General features: G+C 37.2%; 1 protein-coding gene across 1 annotated transcript in view; it reads right to left on the reverse strand.

The window, feature by feature from the left end:
• The window catches only part of LOC150086957 (V-type proton ATPase 21 kDa proteolipid subunit c''-like), a 135,427-nt gene that overhangs the window by 52,640 nt on the left and 61,107 nt on the right, over nt 1–21,680 (reverse strand). The window contains exon 4 of the mRNA XM_090372842.1: nt 12,584–12,731. Coding sequence (XP_090228968.1) covers nt 12,584–12,731 — 148 coding nt within the window. The remainder of the gene's footprint in view (nt 1–12,583; nt 12,732–21,680) is intronic.

Here is a 21,680-nt window from a genome sequence, read left to right on the forward strand (position 1 = left end):
TCATGACCAGATGCTGTCCCCTTATAAAGGCATTACACATATTTGACTCTGCTTTTATCATTACATCTAAGGTGGAACAGTTTTTTCGAAACCCGCACTGATTACTATTTAGCAAGTTGTTTGTTTCCAGGAACCAGATTAACCGCCTGTGAACCATTTTTTCCAGGACTTGGCCTAAACAATTGGTCAATGAAATTGGCCTATAGTTATGTGGAAAGGTACGATCCTTTCCGGGCTTTGGGAAGGCTAGAACTGTTGAGTGACACCAGGAGATTGGGTAAGCATTTTCTAAGAATATTCGGTTGTAATAGTTTAACAATGATCTTTTTGCTCTGTCGTTCAGTTGTTTTAACATTATATAGTAGATCCCATCTGGACCAGCAGCGCTATTTGATGTTTTATTGAGCGCTCCAAAAAGTTCTGTTAATGTGAATGGCTGGTTATATGGATGTGAAACTCTCGTGGAAAAATTAATCTTATGCTGTTCTGCAGTTTTTTTAATTCGCTGAAAGGCTGATTTGTAGGAGGCTATTGCTGATATACTGGCGAATGCGAATGATTCCGCTAAGGCATTTGCTATTTCTCCCGGGGATGACAACTCTTTCCCTTCCCAGTTTAGTATTGTAGCTGGGGACTGAATGTATTTGCCATTGAGCGTTTGTATTTTCCTCCAGATAATTCTGCTGTCTGTATCCTTGTTTATGCTCGAGGAAAAGCTGATCCAGGCATCTTTCTTTGCTTTTCGTCTTATTTGGCGGAACTTGGCTTTCAGTCTTTTGAAGTTAATTAGATTGGCAGTTGTGGGAAATTTACGAAATAAATTCCATGCTCTATTTTTGTACTGTTTGGTAATCTTGATTCCACCAGTAATTACTATGTTTCCATTTCCCAGAGAAAGATTTTGGTATTGCAGAGGTAGCAGCTTGCAATATTTGATTAGTTACATGTTCTGTGACATTGTCTATGAGTTGAGATTGGATTATTTTATTGTCTAACTGCACATGAGATGCATATTCATACCAGTGTGCCCTACGAAATTTCCAAGTGGAGCAACGTAGTGGAGGAGAGTTTACCCGTGTTTGCAGCTTGCAGAGAATCGGAAGGTGGTCACTGTTTAGCGGATTTTCAAGAACCGACCACTCCATAATACTATATACGGAAGGAGAACAGATTGATAGGTCTATTGCACTCATGGATCCTGTCGAAAAATGAATATAGGTAGGTTCACCAGTGTTCAGAAGGGTAAGTTGATAAGAGTCCAGGAGGGATTCTATTAACTTGCCTCTCTTGTCAATTGTTGGAGATCCCCACATCGGATGGCGGGCATTAAAGTCTCCAAGTAAGCAGATAGGAGACGGTAGCTGTTCTATTAGATTTTCTAGATCATCTGAAGGAAATGAGAAATTAGGAGGAATATATATAGATGCTATTGTAAGAGTGATGCCAATTTCAATGCGCACTGCCACTATGCGCACTGCCACTACTTCAAAAGGAGTCTGAAGAGCAATATGTTTGGATGGTACGTTGTTTCTTATAAGAACCGCCACTCCTCCACGGGCTGGAGAGTCGATATTTCTATCTCTTCTAAAGATGGAGTAATCTTTTATAGTAGGACACACTTGTGAATTTAAATAAGTTTCCTGTAGGGACATGCCTGCTGGATCATAACGGTGGATGAGATCACATATATCATCTTTTATACTGCAACACCCTCTACAATTCCATTGAAGAATTCTTTCCATTAAGCGGTTTTGTTGGTTGTTTTTGTTTCTGACTGCTTTTTAGTTGTGACTTGTTTGCATCGATCCGATTTTCCTTTGTCTTTCTTTGGAAAGTAGGGACGTGTTACGTCCATCTCATCAGTTGCATGAAGTTCTAATATGGCCTCTTCGGAGTCACTGTGCTGGTCAATATCCATTCTGGTTGAATTTTGTGGTTTCAGTACCATGGTTTCTGTCACTTTTTGTTTTGCTGTTGGATTTACATTAGCTGGAATAGTAATTGGGGTATTACAGGCTTGTTCAGTTTTTTGTTGCGAAGAACACTGTTTGGGGGCAGAGAGAATGGAGCGTGCCCAATTAGCGATGGACATATTTGGGGGAACGGCAACATCTGTTTGTGTACCTATTGACTGAAATTGTTTAGTAGCCATTGCATATGTACGTGTTGGATCTGTTTTTAGTATTTGCCTTCTCGCCTCTGAATATGTCACTTTATTCTCAACTTTATATTTCTGGATTTTTTTTCCTTGCTTCCAAAGTTCGCAACTTTTGGAAAAAGCTGGGTGATCACCCTTATAGTTTGGGCAAACAGAAGTCGTAGCAGTGCATTCAGTTTGATTGTGCTCCTTCGATCCACAAATTGGACATACTGACTCACCTCGACATGCAGTTTGGGAGTGTCCGTATTTTTGGCAATTGTAGCACCTGATTGGGTTTGGGATGTAAGGACGGACATGGCAATGGAGATAGCCTGCTTTAACAGATGATGGTAGGATGGGAGAGCTGAAAGTGAGAATTATGCTCCTAGTGGGAACAAGAACACCATCTTTCCGAGTCATAATTCCCCTTGCTTGTATGACTTTTTGTTTACCTAGCTCTTGAACTATCTCCTCCTCTGATACAGTTAACAAGTCCCATTCTGGGATTACTCCCTTCGAGGAGTTTAAGGTAGCATGGGGAGTAACTTTTATTGGTTGTCCGCCAAAAGTAGTCACGTTTAATAATTTTTCGGAATGCAGTGATTTCTACAAGAAGATCCCCAGACTGGAGCCGCTTTACTGTTTTTGGTGAGCCTGCAGCAGACTCGATGCATGGAGCCGCTTTACTGTTTTTGGTGAGCCTGCAGCAGACTCGATGCATTTTTGGACAAGGAATGGGGACAGTTTACTCAGAGGCAGCTCTGATAGAGAGTGAGTATGAGGAAAGCTGGTATTTCCTCTTGTGGGGTTGTTTTCAACCTCTTTGGCTGAGAATAGTCATTCTCGGTGTCTTTTTCTAGTCTTGAGCTCGATGGCTCTAAAGGTGGAAAAGAACTGTTTTCCATCTTTGCTCCTTTCAGCCCCGAGAGAGTGGATTTCTTCTCCCAGGTTACCGGCCCCGCCACGGCGAGGCAGGAGCAGTGCTGCTAGAGTGACCAAGCGGTATAAGGGTTAATGCATTAGTTTAAAGAGAAAAAAAGAAAGGTGAATTTCCTTCCTGTAACTTAGTTACAATTCGTAATACTAAATACTAAGTTAACAAATAATTAATGGGAACGTAAGAAAACTTTTACAAATGAATATAACTGTAGCTTTGACAAAAACGCTCTAGAAATCACTCAGGGAATTGCTTGATCACTATAACGCTTGGCACCTGGGGCCGAGTGAGAGTGAGTGAGAGAGAGAGAGAGAGAGAGAGAGAGAGAGAGAGAGAGAGAGAGAGACAATGATACTATTCATTGCACTACCCTAAGGACAGAAACAAGATATTCAGCACAACTCTGTAGGGCCCACACATGAAAGTTAAAATAAATGAAAGAAAAATTAATGTATTTAAGTGATGCTATGCAATCTTCACAGGTCCATGCATGTAGCTTATCAGAAAGGTTAGGCACAATCTTTCCTTAGTACAGCCAAGCTACTATTTCCATATTATAAGAAATTCTTCAAAAGCTGGCCCTTTACAATATGAATTTCCTTCAAATCCAGCAACTACCAGTATTTTAGAAAAAAATCAACATTTTACAGTCTAAAAGTATTAAGACAGCAATCTGACACTCGTACTAGCAACTGATTTGTCTTTAAGAATCCATTCAATAGTTTGACATTTCTCTTTTTTACTGCCAATCACTTGTTCAGTAAATTTGGTAAATTAGCACAAACTGCTCTCACCAATTACAACTGTAGCTAGTTGTACATTGCTTGTATGAACTGGCAATCAGTTTTATATCACTTCAAAGCAGCAAAGAGGGAGAGAAAATGCCACTGTTGGTATAGCTGGTAAAATGTGTGGGTATAATTGATGATTAGTATTTGTAATGGTTCTTGTCTTCTGAAACTGCTTCCATAGTGCTGAGACAAATGCGTGACACATTAAGACAATGTGCCATCTCTGCCTGCGAATGCCTGGCTTCAAGTCATCCAACAGCCCGCCACATCAAAGAATCATCTAATTTTGTCTAAATGATGATGACTTGCCATCCTGAGTACTAGAGATGTGGCTACCCCACTGAGAAAACCAAAAAAAACAGGAATGAAGTGATGTGGTTCCAACCTGTGTTTTATAGGCATTAATAATTTGCATAATGTGCAGCTCTGTAAGGTGGTAGATCAATTTCTATTGGATACTCAGAATTTACATGCCAGGATGCTGAAAGTGATGTGGATTTCAAAACTGCTGGGAGTCATCATGGAACAAGAAATGTGTGGCTCTGTTAGTATAACTAAGAGTAAGAGGTGCATCTATACTTGCATGTACAGCAATTCGAGGAGCTTAGCAAATAAATTTGATGAATTTGAAGAGCTGGTTAAAACATCAAGTGTGGACATTGTTGGGATATCAGAGACATGGTACCACTCAGATATAAGGGATGCAGATTTGAATATGGGTAATTTATGTTGTAGTAGGGTTTTAGGGGCATTAGTGACTAAGACCATATTGCTCCATGTATGCTGTCTGTAAATTATTATTATTATTAGCCATGTGAGCAAAGGAAGCCTGAGGCTTATGCTGCACCAGCCAAAAAAAAAAATTGCTGAATTACCCAGAGAGAGAGAGAGAGAGAGAGAGAGAGAGAGAGAGAGAGAGAGAGAGAGAGAAGTAGAAGGGAATCACCAAGAAAGAGAAGAATAATGATATCCAGCTGAGGACCCTGGGTGTGCCAAGCCCATACTCACAAGATGTGAGCCACTGAGATTATTGCACATGTTCTGTGGTTGATTTTCTGTTTACTGAACAAAAAACCCGAGTTTCCGGAAGGAAAAACCATACTACCCTTGCCTGTGTGGGTTAGCATGGTTTAAGCCAATGTGCTGCCTGCAACTGCCTGGCTTCAAGATGACCAATGGCTCGCCATCTGAAAGAATCATCTAACCAACAATGACTTGCCATCCTGAGTACTGGGGATATGACTATCCCACTGAGCAAGCCAAAAAAATTGGAGTGAAGTGATATGGTCACAATCCATGTTTTTATAGGAATGAATAATTTTCATAATGTGCAGCTCTGTAAGGTGGTAGATTGATTTCTATTGGCTCAATATTTGCATGCCAGGATGCCTATAATATCAAATATTTGCCTTCGACAACACTGTTCACATTCAGATATTCACAAAAAAACATTTGGTTCTATTAATTTTGTTGAGCAGTGTCTCTTCAAAATTTTTAATAAGTTTGCACACAAGACAAATTATGCACTGATAACAGTAAATTTACATTATCTTGCTTTAGGGGTTGAACCAATCCTTTGTTTGAAACTATCATTACAGGAGCACGATGTACATAATGATATTAACTTGGATATATATCAAGATCAATGGTATTTATAAATTCAGTAAGTGAATTGTACAAGTCTTCTCTGTGAGTTCTGTCCTCAAGGGACAATACAGTTAAGAGTTCATGATATTGCTCACTTTTTTCATCAAAAAATCATATATATATAAGTACTTGAGCAGTATCACTAATATCACATGATTCATCCAGAACCAAAGAATAATATTCAGAAAGTTGAACACGATGTTGTATTTGTTTAAAATTTTCACCCGATAGTATTTCTGAATTTCTCGTGTTGCTTTTGGCCGATGGTGGGATTCTACGAATATTATCAACAAACATTGATGAGGCAGCTTGAACCACATATTCTTTTACAATACAAACATCAGTAAATGGTTTCATATTTTTAGCCAAAGTCCAAGAAATAGGGTAAGGCAGCTTCAATCACTTTTTCTACCTGGGACAGACATCATTTCATAATTTAGGTTGAAGTAGAGAAGCTGGATAATAAATTTCCTACTTTAATTTTACAAAAGACGCTTCCTACTGGGTATTTATTATGTAAACTTGTATGCTTCATATCATAATGACTTTTCAGATTACTACTTTTAACAATAGGCAACTGTTTGAAGACAACTTATGCACACTAAACTCGCTATTTCTTCATTTGGAAGTGTAAAACAATATAGCTTGGTCCACTCCAGTAAAAACTGTTTTCCTTTCCAACATTCCTTTTATTTTTATCCATATTGGTTGATTTTATTTTAGTCTGTAAATATGTATAATAAATAGAAAGTAAATATATTTTGTAAAATATTTTTGTTATCTACCTGCTTTAAAAAGTATTTCACACATACAATAATCAGCACAAAACATGTATTTGATAATCACTAAACTGCAAACTTTAGAGAATTTCACTATTCAACAGACTTAATGACAGACGACAGCATGTAATGGAGCTAGCTTCAAACTTGCATGGGAAATGCATAAGACAAGGTGTGCGCATGATGAAACTGTATCATGGTGCAATAGGTAACTATCCTTTAATCTGCAGTGGCTTTGACTCTACAAAGGAGTAATATAAAAATTTGTGTGTTCAATTATAACTTACATTATGCCTTGCAATTTATATATCTATATTTAAATTAATGATTTAGGTTCATTTACTTTATGGCCTATGGTCCACTAATTGGTGACCCCTGTTCTAGTTTGCATAAGTAAAGTCTTTGCTACTTTTTTTTGCATTCTTCACTAGAAACTTCTCAATCTGCTTTAGCTTGCCTAACCTCCTTTGTGACTTGATAGCAGACAAGTTTCACCTGATAATTTAAATGCATCCCATGCCACAATTCTCATCAGCACATCCAACAGAACTGGTATAAAAAGCCTAATAGCTTCTGTAGTTACTTCCCTGAATACTTCACATTTAAAATTTGCTGACGGTAACATCAACAGTTGGTCCCACTGCATAAAATTTAAAGTGTCTGAGACCACTATAGTGGCCCTTATGAAAGGAAAAGCCTTTTCCCCTTCCCTTGACAGTAGTTACATCATTAAGTAAATACCACATCAATGCATTATGATTACTGCCACACAGTGGATCTTTTATATGCAAATTCTTAATGCATGAAGTCACTGCTGATAATGAAATCAGGGGTAAAGGCACTCCCCAACTTAAGTAAGGAATGTGTTCTGCGGAACTCTGCGTATGTCAAATTTTACGTGTTGGAATTTCCCTTTATACATGCACTGTCCTTTAAAATAGCATTCCCTGTTGAAACAGCAAGACTTAATTCCCACGCAATAGATGACAAACTTTGCCCTGCTTCTTACTTCTTAATCATTTTCATCTTCATTTCTAAATAAATTTTGTTTGGTTTCATAGCACTGCCATCACTTGCACTTTCCATTCATCATTGTAATAAGTAAATAGGAATGAAGAGACAATTCTGAAAATTTATTTATGTTTCTTATATGATTGAAAATTTCAGTGAAGGGGAACCATAATACCGTAACATAAAAACCCACACAATTCCAGTTATCAGAATTATCGCAAATGCAATAAGCTTGAGTTTACTACCCATTTATAATAAATTAGCAGAAAAGCCCAATAAACCGGCTGAGGGTGTGATGGTTCCCTCTCTTTAAATCCTTCAAGGGCATCAATCCTATTCTTCAAGCCTTCATATAAGCCCATCATAAGACTGAATTTGTGCTTAACTTCCTCATGCTCTTCGCAACAAAGACACACAAAGGCATCCCCTATGGCTGTATCATGTCCTGCTAAAGGCAGCTTCACAAAAAAGATTACAAGTAACAATACAATACAGTCCTGATTTGTAGTATTGCCCTCAGCAGTTACCCCAGAACCAAAGCATCCTTTCTACTTTCAGCTTATTGCTTTGCTGCTCTACTCTGAGGCATTATTTCAGTCTAAATTTAATTTAAAGCAACACAAGAAACTAATAGATATGGAAGTAATAATGCTACACTAATTCTATTTGACAGCAGTATTAACTAAACTATGCTATTCTAATTTACATTAGGTACCATGTGATATAGTTATGTTATAAAATCATGTTTGTATTGCAACAAATTTATTGTTTATGGACCTAATAATAAACAATTCTGATATTGTTTACATTTCCACAAAACTAAATAGGAAACTACCCAAGTAGTGCTTATATCATTCCTATATCAATACTGCAACAATGGTGGCAGAATTAGAGAATGATTGTTATATTGATATAACACAATGGCAGTAAAGCTGATTTTCAATTTTTTTAGGAAACTTCGAAGACCAAGTAAATAACAAGTTAACCAACTTATTCAGCTAAACACAAGTCATCCGTTTTATAAGATAATCTGCTTTTCTATTTTATTTATTATATCTTGTACAGTGGTACCTCGGTATATGAACGCCTTGGAATAAGTCCAACTTGATATATGTCCTGTTTGGATGCGAAAAATTTTGTTTGGTATACGACTCGCGTGCATCAAAATGAGTCACAACACCACGCGCTACCCTTGTTTACCTCTCTCGAGACAAAGCCATGACTCAGAGATGCCAGATCTTACCCCCTCTCCAAAAACCGAATAAAAGCCGACCAAGGACGGACACTAGCAAAGTACGTGCGCCCGTCCTCACTCGGCTTTCCGAATAAAACCGACCGAGGATGTATGTGCACACGGTGCACACTTATGTCCTCGATCGACTGAATTCGGTTTTTGGAGAGGGGATAAGATCTGGCATCGCTGCCATGACTGCCCACAAGCATCAGTACGACAGTTTTTACCATTCAGTGAACAACCCATGCTATAACTCTCTGTGAATTTTCATGTGATTTTTCATGGTAAATTCATTAACCACGAGTTCTAAGAAAGTTAATGAGAAGAGCCAAGCAACGAAAAAAATGGTTAGGATTACCATGGAGGTGAAAAAAGAGATTGTTGAAAAGCATGAAGGTGGCATGCGTATCCGGGACTTGGCTGCTGCATACCGTATGCCGAGAACAACGGTATCTACGATTGTGAAAAACAGACATTATTAAATCTGCTAACGTTGCAAAGGGGGTGAGGGGTGAAATCGATTACCAAACAAAGATCAGGGACATTACAGCATGTTGAGAAATTGCTTTTGATCTGGATAACAGAAAAACAGTGTGCTGGCGATAGCATATCGGAGGCAATGATTTGCGGAAAGGCAAAACTGATGCATGCCAATCTTTTGAAAAACAAGGCAGGAATGAGCCAAGAAAGTGAAGCATTTAAAGCCAATCATGGCTGGTTTGATAATTTTAAGAAGAGGACTGGCATTCACAGTGTTGTGAGGCATGGAGAGGGAGCCAGTGCTGATAAAGATGCCGCCAATGATTTTGTTACAGAGTTTGGGGAATTTGTGGAGGCTGAGGGTTTTGGTCCCCAACAAGTTTTTAATTGTGACGAAACAGGCCTGTTTTGGAAGAAAATGCCTAACAGGACCTATATTACATAAGAGAAGGCATTGCCAAGGCACAAGCCAATGAAGGACAGGCTAACTCTCTTGTTCTGTGGCAATGCAAGTGGGGATTGCAAACTGAAGCCTCTACTGATCTACCACTCTGAAAACCCAAGAGCCTTTAAGAAACATGAACGTGCAGAAAACTCAGTTACCTGTGATGTGGAGGTCAAACAGCAAGGCTTGGGTAACCAGAGAATATTTCAGCGAGTGGTTTAACGTTGTGTTTGGGCCAAGTGTAAAAAGTTATTTAGAGGAGAAAAACCTGCCTCTGAAGGCCCTCCTCATAATGGACAATGCTCCAGCTCACCCTCCAAGCTTGCAGGACTATGTGCTGCCAGAGTTTGACTTAATCACTCTAAAGTTCCTCCCCCCCTAACACAACTCCTCTCATTCAGCCCACGGACCAACAGGTCATCAGTAATTTCAAGAAACTCTACACTAAAGCACTATTCCAGAGGTGCTTTGAAGTGACCTCTGACACAGAATTAACCCTGAGAGAGTTTTTGAAAGATCACTTTACTATCGTCCATTGCATATCTCTCATTGACAAAGCCTGGCAGGAAGTTTCCTACAGAACAATGAACTCTGCTTGGAGGAATTTGTGGCCAGAAGCAGTGACTGAAAGGGACTGAAGCAAGGATCTGAAAGGGACTTTGAGGCTGTGCCTATAGTGGAGGATATTGTCTCTCTGGGCAGAGCTGACCACTGAGGAGCTGCAGGAACTTGAGAAGGAGGAGCACAAGACTAAGATGGATACACTCTCTTCAGGCTTGGACGAGATACAGGAAGCCCCTACTTCATTAATCAAGGAAATCTTTGCCAAATGGATGGATGTCAAAAACTTTGCAGAGAAGTACCACCCCAACAAAGCCCAAACAAGCCATAATAGCATTGTCTGGAATGACCAGACAATGTCACATTTCCGAAACATCCTGAGGAGAAGGCAGAAGCAAAGTTCTTTGGACAGATTTTTAGTAAACGTCAAACCTGGTGATCCTCAACCATGTCCAAGTAGGGAAAAGAGACAGAAAAGAGAAAATTAAAGTTTGTTAAATTTTCATTTATTTCATCTAATTGCTTTTGTATTTATATATTTTAGTATTAAGCAGTGTTAAATTATTTTATACAACCCCATCAATGTATAATATGCCAATAACAATAAGATTTCTTCAAATAGGCCTCTGGGGTTGGATATACTCATACTGTGATTTTTTAGTGTTTTCCACCAACCATGGAATAAAACGAAAGAAGAAACCAAAATTTTTAAAATATTTAATATTTACAATAAATTATTTACAAACAATATTACTAATAGTAATTTTAAAATAAAATAAAACAACTGTGATATACAGGATAATAATAAAATGCCGAATTTAAAATGCAATAAAATATACTGGTTAAAATCGCTAAAATACTAACTTGCTGAACCTGCTGGTATTTAATGATGCACCGCAGAACAGAAATTACACTGTTGAGAAAGAAGGCAGAAGCCTTTGAAAGCTTCAGTTAGTATTTTAGCGATTTTAACCAGTATATTTTATTGCATTTTAAATTCGGCATTTTATTATTATCCTGTATATCACAGTTGTTTTATTTTATTTTAAAATTACTATTAGTAATATTGTTTGTAAATAATTTATTGTAAATATTAAATATTTTAAAAATTTTGGTTTCTTCTTTCGTTTTATTCCATGGTTGGTGGAAAACACTAAAAAATCACAGTAACAATAAGATTTTTTTTCATGGGAACGGATTAATCATTTTCCCTTTATTTCTTATGGGAAAAATTTGTTTGGTATAAGTCCAAGGATCTGGAACGGATTAAGGATGTACACCGAGGTACCACTGTAATTTCCTACGAACTTTCTTCCTCTTTCCCTTCTACTGGTATGTAAACACCCAAAATGTCAAATACAGTGGATTCCGGTTATTTGGGCCACCAGTTAATCAGGGCAGCCGTTTATTTGTGGCAAATCTTAAAAAACAGAAACCAATCGAGAAAATAGCCAGGATTTACTTTGCTTAATTGGGACAGCATGCCGTTTAATCTGGGCAGGAGACCGTAGCACTGGAGTTACCCAACGATTGTCTCCGACGGTACCACATGGTTCAATCGAAATTCTGGAGGTCACAACCAAAAAACAATAAAAACAATTAGCAGTCACCTGTTTATTGGGCTTTTCTGTTAGTGAAATCTATCATAAACGGACAGTAAACTCAATCTTAGTGAATTTGCGATAACACCGACAGCTGGAATTCTGTGGGTTATTATGGTGAAATGTGTTTACACTTCCATGAAATCTTCAATCATATAAAAAAATTTATTTTCAGATTCTTCTCTTCATTCCTATTTTTAAAGCTTTGTAACTCGTTACTCCGTTCTCACTTGCACGTATTGTGTTACTTGCAATTTGTGTGTTCCATATTCTTTGTTATTGATTGCTTATCTTTTTTACTGTTTTAAATTTTAACCCCCACCCACAAATGTCAGTGAACAGAAATGTCAACTAGTTCATATGTATTACAGTACGTATTAATTATTCTGATTATCATGTATATTCTTCCAATTTTCAGGTATCATTTAATTTTTTAATTGGTAAGGTAATAAAGGGTAAAACTGTGCTTAATATATCTTTGCTTTTATCGCCTGTGGATAATATTCCTCCTATTTTCGCTAATTAGAATCACTGTTTAATAGAATTAAAATTCAATTCACAAACGTGATCACAATGACCGGCACTTACTGCACATCGTATAGTGAACGGTACTTTACTATGTTGAGTTCGTTGTAACGTAATTTGATTGTACAGTGAATCAATTGTAAAGGGGAAGGGGGGGTACATTGTATTTTTAACTATTTACGTGAAACTTCGGATAATTGGGGCAGCTACTTAATCGGGCCAAAATGCACTAATCCCGATGTGTCCCAAATAACCGGAATGGACTGTATCTTCTATTAGATCTAATTTGAATTATTCTTTCACTCCAGAGTATGTACAATTGTTTATGCTATTCTTAATATTAAACTATATAAAACAATAAAAAATATAAAAAACATTAAATTATAAATGATTAAAAATGGATTATTCATACAATAACAATTAAAACCTTACCGATATCTGATTCACAAGAACAATGGCCATAATTATACCATAAATTGCAACTGCCTCACAAAAGATAATACTGACAAGGTTCTTTGTACGAATTCGGGGAGCCTTAACACCGCCACCTACAATGCTCACCCCAGTTGTATAAATACCTCTGTAGGCATAAAAAAAAAATTCACATTACACCAAACATATATTTATACAGAATTATCTAGGAGGTAGGTATATAGCAGGCATAATAATTTTGGAATACATGCTCTTAACTTAACCTTCATTTAATATAATAAAAAAATTTCCTTAAATACAGATGTTAAAAGAAATAACGTTGAGATGGACTGATGATCAATACAAATGCCATTAGTCCCAACATTCGGAAATTTAAGTTTAGCTCATACTAAATTGAACTAAACATATAATTAATAATTAGAACATATAAAACAAAGAATCAATCATTTGTGTTCTGACGATGATATTTCTGTACTATCTGAGCATAATAATTGTTTATATGATATAGTTCTATTTAATATGAAATAAACTCTATTTTGAACAATGATGGTTTAACAGCAGTGAATGTTAAAAACTTTTCCTAACAGAGGGGGGGAAAAAAAAAACTGAAAATGCACAGGGAAAAAATGTCTTCTCTTCATTTATGTATTTAAGGAAAATAATTAGCTATCACAGCTTAACAATGACTTGAATTAGCTTCCCTTGTTCTTGAAGCTAGAAGACCAAGTCATTTAAGTAACTAAAAAATATGGCTATTTACAATTTTGCGGCACCTCCATAGCCAGGTGGGCAGGAGTGGCAGTGCATAGCACACGCTTCTTGGTTAGACCGGGGTTCGAGCCCGTGACCACCAAATACGAAGGATGCAGAAAGGTCAGGGAATGACCACCGCATATCCTCGGAGCAATATAGCCTTAGTTGCTAATGCTCCTAAAAACCAAATAATAACAACAATTTTGCTTACTCTTGAAATTCCCTTTCCTGCTGGTAAGATTCCTGTATTTCATTGACAGAATTATGTTCCATTTCAAATTTCTATGTGATAAACAGAAATGTAAAAAGATAAGAAAGATACACATGGCTTCCACCAAGAGAGTAATGTCAACTGTAATGCAGATGTATGTACCTATTACTGTTATCTGAAATGGATAAGATGAGCTATTTTCAGTTTTCTTGACATAGCGGCTTTACCACTTGCCAGCCATGTGGAAAGCATTGGTTTGATTCTTGTTGCTAATTGGAAAAGTTTAATAAAGGTGTTTCTGTCAGACCTAAAGTCAGCCAATCTCAGCTAGAGGAAGAGGGTTTCTCCTTGAATTTATTCTAAAATGTACATACACATATATACATGCAACTCTACCTGAGAATACATGCAAACCTGAGATTTAAATGACTATAATAACAGGCCAACTAATACAGATGGGAGCCTAAGACTAATTTTTTTTTTTTTTCCTATTTTGAATATATTTTGTGTTGGACAGACAACTTGTGTAGTCGAGACCCTCTAATTGTCATAAAGTCGGACAAATGCTAACTCATTGTGATTTTCTCTTATAGATCTGTGTTCTCATTTTGAATTTAGAGAACCAAATAGGATAATGTAGGCTATTAAGAAGTATTTTTGGAAATATTAAATTTTAGAAATACAGTAGGCCCTCGATTTAACGGACAAAAAATTTCTGTCCTAAAGGAAAAATTTAGAAACTATTTACATCTCATAGCATCACACATCAGACAGCACATCAGTCTGATGTGCAACGCTATCAGACAGATGTGTTGAAAATTCCTTCTAATGAAATAAAGGCTGTTTTACTGCTAGATAATGCACCTGCTCACCCTAATGCAGGGATGGGAGAATTAAATGTGTTTTTCTGCCTCCTAATACTACTTCACTGATACAGCTGATAGATCAGGATGTAATTATTGCATGGAAGAAGTTGTATAAGAAGTTTTTAGAAGTGATGGTTGTTTTGGAAGAAACAGAAGACAAGAAGATACAAGAAGCACCAGGACACTGCAAAATTTACATGCATACAACATCAGATCTGCTATTTTCAACTTAACAGCTGTGTGTAAAGATATAAAGATTACTACCTTGGCCAATGCTTGGAAGAAGTTGTTGTACGACATAGAATCTGAAATGGACTTTGAGGGTGTTGAGGCATCTAATTTTCAGGACACTCTTCTGAGGGCCGGCAACAAAAATGCAACTGAGAATGATGTGGAACAGTGGCTCAAAAATGATGAAGGTGATCCGGGCATCAAATTTTTTCTGAGGGAGAGATTGCAGGAATTGTTCTTCATGGAGAACAAGAGGACGATGATAATGACAAAGATGAAGAATCAGTTGCACCTCATCCTAAATTGTATGTTATAAGACAACATGTGGATGACATCATACATTATATTGAATCATCATCAGACCCTGATGTGCTTCCTTATTATGAACATTTTAGAGAATTTCAATCTACAGCAATAAGGAAGCAGCACCAAGGTGTAAGGCAACTGAAGCTTGATGATTTCTTCAAGACCACTTCATCAACTGGACCTGTTTCACCAGAACCTTCAACAGGCAAGGAATTAACACCTCTTCCCTCCATATGACAGTTGTTTCTGACTCTGAAATTTTGATTCTTTCAATTAAGTTAATATTAAATTGAATATTATGCATCTTTTTTTTAACGTTTTTTTGTTTTTTATTCAATGGAGATTAAAAATTTTAAAGTTTTTTTCTCCCTCTAAAATGGATTTAAATGAAAAAACTAAGGTTCACAATGAAAACAACTTTATGTGAGCTTTAAAAAAATAAATAAATAAAAAAAAGTGGTGGAAACACACCATTAGTTATATTGTATAGTTTTTGACATGTTTAATTAAAATAAAGTTTGGTTCCTGTCATAAATTTAATTTTATATTTTTAACAGATGTTTTAGTGGCACGTATAAATTACTCAATGTACATTACAATAATATTTTATTCATACTTATACAATATAAAATTTTAACACACCCTGTACATTGTAAGATCGTTATTAATATATGTTTTTAAAATACATTCGATTTCATGGACACCCCTTCCCCCAATTAGTCTGTTAAATCAGGGGCCTACTGTATTATGTTTTAAGTCTTGTTTAAATATAAGATCGATATCATACTTTTTATATGTTTTAAGTCAGAATATTACATTTTAGAAATATTATGCTTTAAGTTAGAATATTAAATTTTATATTTTAAGTCAGAAATTCTCTTACCTGAGATTTATTCAGGAATGGCTGCATCTGGTTAAGATGTAATTAGAATAGTATTGAAATGTAATAAACCCAATAAGAGGACGAAGGAATAAAAGCAAGCTTTGATCCTAAATCCATGCATGGGGAAATAATATACTTCTAATTATTTATTCAATTCCCCCACTTCCACAATGCTAGCTGGAAGTTTGTTCCAATAATTAGTCACTCTCTGGCTGTGCTGAGAGCAAATTTCCACACATCTATCCTACAATCATCCTTATGTGTGTTGCTGAGAAAGAGTGAAAGTGCCCTCAGCATTTAGTTTACTCAATCCATTTAAAGTTTAAACACTTCAGTAAAGTCTACTCGCAAGTGCTTTGTTTCCAAATACTGTAATTTGGAAATTACAGTATTTGGAAACAAATACTGTAATTTCCAAATTACAGTATTTGGTCTAGAAGTTTAAAATGAAACTACTTCATGTAGGTCTAGAAGTTTAAAATGAAACTACTTCATGTAGGTCTGGAAGTTTAAAATGAAACTACTTCATGTAGGTCTGGAAGTTTAAAATGAAACTACTTCATGTAGGTCTAGAAGTTTAAAATGAAACTTCTAGACCTACATGAAGTAGTCAAGATGTGGCCTAACAATGCCTTATACAAAGGGATAATCACTTCCTCGTTCCTGCTGATAAGATTCCTGTATTTCATTGGCAGAATTATGTTCATGTAAATTTGCTAATAGCTAGCCAGAAAATTTACACGAACTGAAAAACAGAATCAGAATTTGCAGGTTTGGCATGCATTTACTTTTGCTGGCACATAAGTGATATCACTTAGCATTAGTTGAGGCATATGATGTAAGACAGCAAGCTTATACAGAATCAGCCAAAAAAAAACCCTTCCTACTTCACCCATCCGGTCACTCAAAATGTTTGTCTAGTTCAGCCTTATGTGTTTTAACAACAGAAGGAAGTCTGTTCCAGTAATCAACTACCCACTGGTTAAAGGCAAACTTCCGCACATTTATTCTACAACTGTCTTTCCTCAATTTGAATCTATGCACCTTCAGGTTCTTAATCTGAGCAAGTGGAAGTATCCCATCAGCACTGAGCCTGCTCAAACCATTCAAGGCTTATACACTTCAATCAGATCACCTCACAGGTGCCTAGTCTCCAGATGCTGCAACTTGCAGACCTTAAGCCTTTCTTCGTAAGAGTATGGTTGGAAACAGAAGGCCAATAGCCATAACAAGTGGCTTTCGTTTTACACGTCTTCAGTTGGCAATGGTAGAATGAGAGTGAATGCGTGTATTTAAGAAGACTAAGTTCCTGTGATGCTCCTGGATACATGTGGGAATCTCAGGTGCATGAGATTCCAGACCGGTGCTATGTTACAGGGTAGTTTGGAATTTAATACTTGGAGAGTGGAATGGCGGCGAAACCATTCTATAACTAGGGCTTCGTATTGGAAAATTTTAAAACTGGATTTTAATCTGATAATAGGAATGGCTGAATCTACTAAGGGGGTATGGTTGTGGGATTGAACATGTGTTGCTAATTCAGTATTGGACTGTCCTGTCCTAAAGCTATTGTGGTGGTGGTACGCACGTGTGTTTGATGTTTTGGTAGAACCGTATTTTGTGGTGGTGCTTCCAATAAATTCACGTATTATCCTCCCTTACCATAGTAATTTTTCCAACCAATTCCGCCGTTTATTCAAAGGTACTGATATCACCCTTACATTCTCATCTTATAATAAACTAGGTTCATTTTTCAACTCATATAAAGATACACAAAATTACCACATTAGTGACATGAATAATATCATCTACTTAATAAAATGTCAAGATAACTGTAACGCTTGCTACATTGGTAGCACCACCACAAAATACAGTTCTATCAAAACATCAAACACACGTGCGTACTACCACCCACAATAACTTTAGGACGGGACAGTCCAATACCGAATTAGCAACACATGTTCAATCCCACAACCACACCCCCTTAGTAGATTCAGCCATTCCTGTTATCAGATTAAAATCCAGTTTTAAAATTTTCCAATATGAAGCCCTAGTTATAGAATGGTTTCGCCGCCATTCCACTCTCCAAGTATTAAATTCCAAACTACCCTATAACATAGCACCGGTCTGGAATCTCATGCACCTGAGATTTCCACATGTATCCAGGAGCATCACGGGAACTTAGTCTTCTTAAATACACGCGTTCACTTTCATTCTACCATTGCCAACTGAAGACGGGTAAAACGAAAGCCACTTGTTATGGCTATTGACCTTCTGTTTCCAACCATATAACTTCAATTGTTTCAAATTTCAACACTGACAACCAAGGAAGAAGACGTGCACTTCTACATCCTTGCGCATATTTTAATTCTGTTTTTAAATCCTAACTTATCCACGCTAACTTAAATTTAAAATTATCATCCATTTTATTTCAACATCAATGCAGATTATAAAAAGGTGAGTACCATAATAAATTAAATTAAGCTACGCTATTATATTGACTAACAGGTATTTAATCATTTGTGTCATCCTTTGCACCCCTTTTGTGAACTGGGGATACATTTGAACATCCCCAGTCCATGGGACCTCCCCTGAATCTAAGGATGCTCTCATAATTATGGCTAAGGGTTTGCTAACTTCCCTTGCTGCCTCCTGCAATATAACTGGATAGATTCCATCTGCCCCAGATGCTTTTTTTTTATATTTAACTTCAACAATTTCTCCTCCACTTTGCTCTCAGTTATAACAAAATCACTTAACTCCCTGTCAGAGTTTGATAAACTTCTCGCATTCCCCTCCTTGAACAACTCCTCGTGTGAATGAAGATGCAAAATATTCATTCAGTTTATCAGCTACTTGAGCAGGATCATCAATAGTCGAACCATCTATGTTAAGTTGACCAATCAGAGTCATCCCCTTCCTTCTAGAGATTACATAAGTAAAGAACTTTTTGCTGTTTTTCTTTGCATCCTTTGCCAAAGATTTCTCGTAGTCTGCCTTCACCTGACTAACCTCCTTTGTGACTTGATTACAGACTAGCTTACATCTGGGATAGGCTTCTGCATCACCTGTTAATTTATATGTATCCCATGAATTTTTCTTCTCTGCCACAAGCTGCATTAATTCATCTCACATCCATATTAGCCCAGAACTTTTAATAGTATTTGTTAGTTGGTACGAAAAGTCTAGTAGCCTCCAAGGTAAGTCCATGAAGGCTTCCCATTTAGAATTTGCTGTTTTAAACATCATCAGTTTTTAAGAATTAAAAAAATTCTATACAGCTGATGATGTTTTAAACATCATCAGCTGTACAGAATTTAAAAACTGTCTGAGACCACTGTAGTCACCTTTACAAAAACCCTTCCCATTACCCTTGATGGTAGTTACATCTTTAAGTAAATCCCACATCAGTACACTGTGATCACTGTCACCTAGTGGTTCCTTTATCTGAAAATTCTTAATGCATGAATAATCACTGCTGATAATCAGATCAAGAGTATTACTCCCTCTGGTTGCTCCTCAAACATGTTGCTGTAGAAAACAATCCTCCAATAAATCCATAAAAGGCTTGCAAGCATGAGAGTGACCAATCCACAAGTTCCAGTCAGTATCTAGAAAGTTAAAATCCCCCATTATAAGACACTCTAATTTACTGGCCCACTATTTCTCTGCACAATTGCTCATTATACTCATCAGATTCATTAGGCCTATAACACACACTTACTCTCATTTTTCCTTTCCCAGTGCTAATGTCACACCAAACGGACTCAACATTACATTGTCCACCAACATCAATTGGATGCACTTCTTTAGATTTTGTGTGTTTCTTAACTAACAGCATAGCCCCTCCTCCCTTCCTGTCCTGTCTATCCTTTCTGCACACATTGTACTCCCCAAATTCCAATTCTGCACTGCATCTGTGTGACACCACGTCTCTGATATATCCCAACAATATCTGTCTTTGATGTATTGACTAGTACTTCAAGCTCATCAAATTTATTAATTATACTTCTAGCATTGGCGTACATGCAAGTATACATGCTGTTGTTGATATGGGGGTTTGATGGCACATAAGCTGCTTTGGCTATAATGCGCCTCCAAGTATACATGCACTTGTTCTTGCTCTTAGTTACCCTAACACAGCCAACATATTTACTTGTTCCATGATGACTCCCAGCAGCTCTTGAAATCCCCAGCAACTTGCTCTCTAGGCTGCTGCTCATTACAATAGAAGCAGTGCAAGAATCACTTTCGCCTCTGCCTGCAGCTACTGTTAATCTTTTAGTCTGATAATCCCTCCCAAGCTAGCAGTTTTCCGACCCACCTAACACTGCCTCAATCGCATAAACAAATATATTTGCGCCCTTTCTATTTAAGTGTATCCCATTCCTGTAGAAGCAGTCTCTCCTGTTAGCAAGCACAGACCATGCTGAAAAAAATTCTATCCCGTAAGCCTTGCACTATCTCTCCAGGGCCAAATTGATTGACAAGGCTCTCATCATATACTCCCTCCTATCATGTCTGGGCAGAATTGCACATACTTTCAAATTTAACCTTAACTTGCAACTTTTTTTCAGCATTGACCTGTACTTATTAAGTAAATCTGCAACAATATCACCTTTTTTGTCCTTAAAAGATGATATCCCTAAATCATCAACTTTCTCCCCTGGCAGACATACCCTGGTCCTGTTCCACCTATTCTTTTTGCATAATATATTCCCTGTCTCCCTGACAATAGAGTCACCAATAATAACTAGTTCCTGTGGGACCAGCACATACTCCCTTGGAGATTGCCACTGTGTTGCCTGATGCACAAGAGTGAGCTCTGGTGTTGAGTTGGGCAGCTGAAGTGTGATATATCAGGCACCTTGATTTCCAGACTGCTGCTCATTCCAATAGAAACAGTAAAAGAATCACTTTCACTTGTGCTTATGGCTACTGTTAATCTATTAATCCATGTAAAAAAAAAAAAAGGTAAAAAAGGTAAAAAGTTAATCCGCCTCAAAGCGAGCAGTTTTCCGACCCACCTAACACTGCCTCGATAGCATCAGCAAATATTCTTGCACCCTTTCTATTTAAATATATCCCATCCCCATAGAAGTAGTCTCTCCTGTTAGCAAGCACAGGCCACGCTGAAATAAAATTCTACCCCATGAGCTTTGCACAATCTCTCCAGGGCTGAATTGACTGACAAGTCTCTCATCATATACTCCTTCCTATCGTGTCTGAGCAGAATTGCACACACTTTCAAATTATAACCCTAACTCGGCATTTTTTCAACCTTGACCTGTACTCTTAAGGTCATTAGTGCCAATGTGTACGTTATCACCTTTCATGTCCTTAAAAGGTGATATATGCTCTACACCCTCATCAACTTTTGCCCCTGGTAGACATACCCTGGTACTATTCCACCTATCCTTTTTTTTTTTTGCATAATATATTCCCCATCTCGCTGACAATAAAGTCACTGACTTGACAACTCATGAATTTTTGAAGTGCTATCAACAACTTTGGTACCCATCATGCTAACACCTTCACAGAAAGAACCTCTGTCATTATGTAGTACACACATTCAGATGAGATGCCGGCATTGTACCAAATTGTCATTCATCACCAGATTATGCACACCAACAATACCTGAAGTGATGAACACTGCAGGTCTTTCACAGCATGGGTCATCTTCCAGGCTCTCCCTCCCTTGTTTAAATTCTGCTGTGCCTTTCTTAACCACGGAATAGAAAATGGCACCTTCCACAATGTTATAACCATAATCTCATTAATTGCCTTTAGCATTAGTCCCTTTTCCAAATATTGGATGACCACACGGTGACTGATTTTGTCCGTCTT

The sequence above is a fragment of the Mastigoproctus giganteus genome, chromosome 4, assembly GCF_048544385.1.
Source record: "Mastigoproctus giganteus isolate SK-2022 chromosome 4, ASM4854438v1, whole genome shotgun sequence".
In the NCBI taxonomy this organism is placed as follows: Eukaryota; Metazoa; Arthropoda; class Arachnida; order Uropygi; family Thelyphonidae; genus Mastigoproctus; species Mastigoproctus giganteus.